Here is a 7,094-nt window from a genome sequence, read left to right on the forward strand (position 1 = left end):
CTGGGGGAGGGGCAGAGAGTGGCAGCATGACCTGGGGGAGGGGCAGAGAGTGACAGCATGACCTGGGGGAGGGGCAGAGAGTGACAGCATGACCTGGGGGAGGGGCAGAGAGTGACAACATGAGCTGGGGGAGGGGCAGAGAGTGACAACATGAGCTGGGGGAGGGGCAGAGAGTGACAACATGAGCTGGGGGAGGGGCAGAGAGTGGCAACATGAGCTGGGGGAGGGGCAGAGAGTGACAACATGAGCTGGGGGATGGGCAGAGAGTGACAGCATGAGCTGGGGGAGGGGCAGAGAGTGACAGCATGAGCTGGGGGAGGGGCAGAGAGCGACAACATGAGCTGGGGGAGGGGCAGAGAGTGACAGCATGAACAGCATCTAACATCCTTCAGGAAGGAAATCTGCCGTCCTTACTAAATTTGGCCTATATGTGACTCCAGTCCCACACCAACGTGGTTGACTCTTAACTGCCCTCTGTAGTGACCTAGCGAGCCACTCAGTTGTGTCAGGGCAAATAGGAATGTGCAAATAATGCCGGCCTTGCCAGTGATGCCCACAACCCGAGAATGAATTAAAAAACAAAACATGAACAGGAATGGGCAAAGGCATTGTTTATAACTAAACGGACTCCTCTCTCGCGATGCTGGTTCGACGATGACGTTTGTGGTTCCTGAGACCTGGGCTTCCTTCCCTAGAGTTTGCAGCTGATGGATGAAGATCTGAAGATCTCCAGTCCCTTTCTCTCCTCGGCAGACTCCTCTTCACTACACTATCTAAACAGATTTGGATTCAATTCCAGTTCATGTCTCTCCACACCGGGTGACCTGAACAACAAGGGGTGTGAGTTGCCGTTTAATTTTGAACAGGGGCTGATCTTCTCTGATATCCAAGATTTCAGGCTTTTGGAATTTAAGCTGTTTTTGTGTCTTTTTGGTAGGAATAAGTTTGTGGAATTCGACATGAAGCCTGTCTGTAAGAGATGCTATGAGAAGTTCCCCTTGGAACTGAAGAAGCGACTGAAGAAACTGTCTGAGAAGAGTGGTCGGAAGTGAGGCCGACGACAGAGCAGTCCATTGGTCCTGCTCCCATCTATTCATCCTGGTTCCTTCTGCACTCCAATGACAACAGTCCACGGTGCCCATATCACACTCAATACACTCTGGAAAGCAATGGACAATGTGGGAGACAGATGTGGATGTTTCATTGAAACAAACATCTTATAATCATTGTAATATATATTGAGTGGGGGGGTGGGGGTTGAGAGAGTTAACAGTTTAGATAATGCCTTTCTAACGATGGGATCCAGGTTTGAGTCTAATTCAGACTCATGGGAAAAATCCTACTTCTATCTGCCAATGGTAAGAATCGAAATTAAAATCTGGTCAGTGTCAACCCAATTTGTAATGGCGCAGTCCCAGAGCACAAGATTAACTCAGCGCTTTTGTCAGACCTGAACCGTTCACCCAACCTTCCTCTCCACCGATAACCCGACCTCTCTCCATCGATAACCCAACCTCTCTCTCCACCAATAACCCAACCTCTCTCTCCACCGGTAACCTGACCACTCTCTCCACCGATAACCCGACGTCTCTCCACCGATAACACGACCTCTCCACCGATAACCCGACGTCTCTCCATCAATAACACGACCTCTCCACCGATAACCTGACCTCTCTCTCCACCGATAACCCAACCTCTCCACCGATAACCCAACCTCTCCACCGATAACCCGACCTCTCTCCACCGATAACCCGACCTCTCCACCGATAACCCGACCTCTCTCCACCGATAACCCGACCTCTCCACCGATAACCCGACCTCTCCGCCGATAACCCGACCTCTCCACCGATAACCCGACCTCTCTCCACCGATAACCCGACCTCTCCACCGATAACCCGACCTCTCCGCCGATAACCCGACCTCTCCGCCGATAACCCGACCTCTCCGCCGATAACCCGACCTCTCCGCCGATAACCCGACCTCTCCGCCGATAACCCGACCTCTCCCTCCACCGATAACCCGACCTCTCTCTCCACCGATAACCCGACCTCTTTCTCCACCGATAACCCAACCTCTTTCTCCACCGATAACCCAACCTCTCTCTCCACCGATAACCCGAACTCTCCACCGATACCCTGACCTCTCTCTCCTCTGATAACCCGAACTCTCCACCGATAACCCGACCTCTCCACCGATAACCCGACTTCTCCACCGATAACCCGACCTCTCCTCCGATAACTCGACCTCTCCACCGATAACCCGACCTCTCCACCGATAACCAGACCTCTCCCTCCACCGATAACCCGACCTCTCTCTGCTCCGATAACCCGACCTCTCCGCCGATAACCCGACCTCTCCGCCGATAACCCGACCTCTCCGCCGATAACCTGACCTCTCCGCCGATAACCCGACCTCTCCCTCCACCGATAACCCGACCTCTCTCTCCACCGATAACCCGACCTCTTTCTCCACCGATAACCCAACCTCTTTCTCCACCGATAACCCAACCTCTCTCTCCACCGATAACCCGAACTCTCCACCGATACCCTGACCTCTCTCTCCTCCGATAACCCGAACTCTCCACCGATAACCCGACCTCTCCACCGATAACCCGACTTCTCCACCGATAACCCGACCTCTCCTCCGATAACTCGACCTCTCCACCGATAACCCGACCTCTCCACCGATAACCAGACCTCTCCCTCCACCGATAACCCGACCTCTCTCTGCTCCGATAACCCGACCTCTCCACCGATACCCCGACCTCTCCACCGATAACCTGACCTCTCCACCGATAACCCGAACACTCCTCCGATAACCCGACGTCTCCACCGGTAACCCAACCTCTCTCTCCACCGATAACCCGACCTCTTTCTCCACCGATAACCCGACCTCTCTCTCCACCGATAACCCGACCTCCCTCTCCACCGATAACCCGACCTCTCTCTCCACCGATAACCCGACCTCCCTCTCCACCGATAACCCAATCTCTTTCTCCACCGATAACCCGACCTCTCCACCGATAACCCGACCTCTCTCTCCACCGATAACCCGATCTCCCTCTCCACCGATAACCCGACCTCCCTCTCCACCGATAACCCGACCTCTCTCTCCACCGATAACCCGACCTCCCTCTCCACCGATAACCCGATCTCTTTCTCCACCGATAACCCGACCTCTTTCTCCACCGATAACCCGACCTCTCCACCGATAACCCGACCTCTTTCTCCACCGATAACCCGACCTCTCTCTCCACCGATAACCCGACCTCTCCACCGATAACCCGACCTCTCCACCGATAACCCGACCTCTCCACCGATAACCCGACCTCTCTCTCCACCGATAACCCGACCTCCCTCTCCACCGACAACCCGACCTCTCTCTCCATCGATAACCCGACCTCTCCACCGATAACCCGACCTCTCCACCGATAACCCGACCTCTCCACCGATAACCCGACCTCTCCACCGATAACCCGACCTCTCCACCGATTATCCGACCTCTCTCCACCTGCTTTCTCCCCATATCCCTTGATCCCTTTAGCCTTAAGAAATATATCTAACTCCTTCTTGAATATATTTAATGAATTGGCCTCAACTGCCTTCTGTGGTAGAGAATTCCACAGGTTCACCACTCTCTGGGTGAAGAAATTCCTCCTCATCTCTGTCCTAAATGGCTTACCCCTTATCCTTAGACTGTGACCCCTGGTTCTGGACTCCCCGCCATCGGGAACATCCTTCCTGCATCTAGTCTGTCTAGTCCTGATAGAATTTTATAAGTTTCAATGAGATCCCCTCTCATTCTTCTAAACTCTAGCAAATATAAGCCTAATCGACCCAATCTCTCTTCCTACGTCATTCCTGCCATCCCAGGTATCAGCCTGGTGAATCTTCTCTCCACTCCCTCCATGGCAAGAACATCCTTCCTCAGATAAGGCGACCAAAACTGCACACAATACTCAAGGTGTGGTCTCACCAAGGTTCTGTACAACTGCAGCAAGGCATCCTTGCTCCTGTACTCGAATCCTCTCGCTATGAAGGCCAACATACCATTTGCCTTCTTAAACGCCTGCTGCACCTGCATGCTTACCTTGAGCGACTGGTGCACAAGGACACCCAGGTCTCGTTGCACTTCACATTTTCCCAATCTATTGCCATTCAGTTAATAATCTGCCTTCCTGTTTTTGCCACCAAAGTGGATAACTTCGCATTTATCCACCTTATACTGCATCTGCCATGCATCTGCCCAATCGCCCAATCTGTCCAAATCGTACGGGAGTTTCTCTACATCCCCCTCACAGCACACACACCTCCGATAATCCGACCTCTCTCTCCTCCGATCACCCGACCTCTCTCTCCACCGATCACCCGACCTCTCCACCGATCACCCGACCTCTCCCTCCACCGATCACCCAACCTCTCCCTCCACCGATCACCCGACCTCTGCACCGATCATCTGACCTCTCCACCGATCATCTGACCTCTCCACCGATCACCCGACCTCTCCACCGATCACCCGACCTCTCCACCGATCACTCGACCTCTCCCCGATCACCCGACCTGTCCACCGATCACCCGACCTCCCCACCGATAACCCGACCTCTCCCTCCACCGATAACCTGACCTCTCTCCACCGATACCCCGACCTCCCCACCGATCACCCGACCTCTCCACCGATCACCCGACCTCTCCACCGATAACCCGACCTCTCCCTCCACCGATAACCTGACCTCTCTCCACCGATACCCCGACCTCTCCACCGACAACATGACCTTTCTCTCCACCGATACCCTGACCTCTCCAACGATAACCCGAACTCTCTCTCTGCACCGATAACCGACTTCTCTCTCCACCAATAACCTGACCTCTCCACCGATCACCCGACCTCTCCACCGATCACCCGACCTCCCCACCGATCACCCGACCTCTCCACCGATAACCCGACCTGTCCACCGATAACCCGACCTGTCCACCGATAACCTGACCTCTCCACCGATAACCCGACCTCTCCACCGATACCCTGACCTCTCCACCGATAACCCGAACTCTCTCTCTGCACCGATAACCGACCTCTCTCTCCACCGATAAGCTGACCTCTCCACCGATAACCCGACTTCTCCACCGATACCCCGACCTCTCCACCGATAACCCGACCTTTCTCTCCACCGATAACCGGACCTTTCAACTGATATCCCGACCTCTCCTCCGATAACCCGACCTCTCCTCCGATAACCCGACCTCTCCTCCGATAACCCGACCTCTCTCCTCCGATAACCTGACCTCTCTCCTCCGATAACCTGACCTCTCCACCGATAACCCGACCACTCTCTCCACCGATAACCCGACCTCTCCACCGATAACCCGACCTCTCCACCGATAACCTGACCTCTCTCTCCTCCGATAACCCAACCTCTCCACCGATACCCCGACCTCTCTCTCCTCCGATAACCCGAAATCTCCACCGATACCCTGACCTCTCCACCGATAACCCGACCTCTCCACTGATAACCCAACCTCTCTCTCTCCACCGATACCCCGACCTCTCCACCGACAACACGACCTTTCTCTCCACCGATACCCTGACCTCTCCAACGATAACCCGACCTCTCCACCGATACCCCGACCTCTCAACCGATAACCCGACCTCTCCACCGATAACCCGAACACTCCTCCGATAATCCGACGTCTCCACCGGTAACCCGACCTCTCTCTCCACTGATAACCCGACCTCTCCACCGATAACCCGACCTCTCTTCCGATAACCCGACCTCTCCTCCGATAACCCGACCTCTCTCCTCCGATAACCCGACCTCTCTCCTCCGATAACCCGACCTCTCCACCGATAACCCGACCTCTCCACCGATAGCCCGACCTCTCTCTCCACTGATAACCCGACCTCCCCACCGATAACCTGACCTCTCCACCGATAACCCGACCTCTCCTCCGATAACTTGACCTCTCCTCCGATAACCCGACCTCTCCTCCGATAACCCGACCTCTCCACCGATAACCCGACCTCTCCACCGATAACCCGACCTCTCCACCGATAGCCCGACCTCTCCACCGATAACCCGACCTCTCCTCCGATAATTCGACCTCTCCTCCGATAACCCGACCTCTCCACCGATACCCCGACCTCTCTCCTCCGATAACCCGACCTCTCCACCGATAACACGACCTCTCCACTGATAACCCGACCTCACCTCCGATAACTCGACCTCTCCTCCGATAACCCGACCTCTCCACCGATACCCCGACCTCTCTCCTCCGATAACCCGACCTCTCCACCGATAACACGACCTCTCCACTGATAACCCGACCTCACCTCCGATAACCCGACCTCTCCTCCGATAACCCGACCTCTCCTCCGATAACCCGACCTCTCCACCGATAACCCGACCTCTCCTCCGATAACCCGACCTCACCTCCGATGACCCGACCTCTCCTCCGATAACCTGACCTCTCCACAGATAACCCGACCTCTCCACCGATAACCCAACCTCTCCACCGATAACAAGAGCTCTCCACCGATAACCCGACCTCTCTCCACCGATAACCCGACCTCTCTCCACCGATAACCCGACCTCTCCACCGATAACCCGACCTCTCTCTCCACCTATAACTCGACCTCTCTCCACCGATAACCGGAACTCGCTCTCTCCACCGATAACCCGACCTCTCCACCGATGACCCGACCTCTCTCTCCACCGATAACCCGACCTCTCTCCACCGATAACCCGACCTCTCTCCACCGATGACCCGACCTCTCCTCCGATAACCCGACCTCTCCACCGATAACCCGACCTCTCCGCCGATAACCCGACCTCTCCGCCGATAACCCGACCTCTCCGCCAATAACCCGACCTCTCCGCCGATAACCCGACCTCTCCACCGATAACCCGACCTCTCCGCCGATAACCCGACCTCTCCGCCAATAACCCGACCTCTCCGCCGATAACCCGACCTCTCCACCGATAACCCGACCTCTCCGCCGATAACCCGACCTCTCCACCGATAACCCGACCTCTCCGCCGATAACCCGACCTCTCCAACGATAACCCGACCTCTCTCTCCACCGATAACCCGACCTCTCTC

The 7,094-nt window shown here is 55.5% G+C and overlaps 1 protein-coding gene across 1 annotated transcript in view; it reads left to right on the forward strand.

The window, feature by feature from the left end:
• Positions 1 to 6,521, forward strand: part of LOC147116083 (LIM and senescent cell antigen-like-containing domain protein 2) — a 79,219-nt gene extending 72,698 nt beyond the window's left edge. Inside the window, exon 6 of the mRNA XM_085990794.1 lies at positions 938 to 6,521. Coding sequence (XP_085846920.1) covers positions 938 to 1,052 — 115 coding nt within the window. The 3' untranslated portion in view covers positions 1,053 to 6,521. The remainder of the gene's footprint in view (positions 1 to 937) is intronic.
• The last annotated feature ends 573 nt before the right edge of the window (positions 6,522 to 7,094 follow it).

Source organism: Somniosus microcephalus, chromosome 6 (genome assembly GCF_052327205.1).
Source record: "Somniosus microcephalus isolate GS21.2 chromosome 6, FLI_Smic_1.0, whole genome shotgun sequence".
NCBI classification, from domain to species: domain Eukaryota; kingdom Metazoa; phylum Chordata; class Chondrichthyes; order Squaliformes; family Somniosidae; genus Somniosus; species Somniosus microcephalus.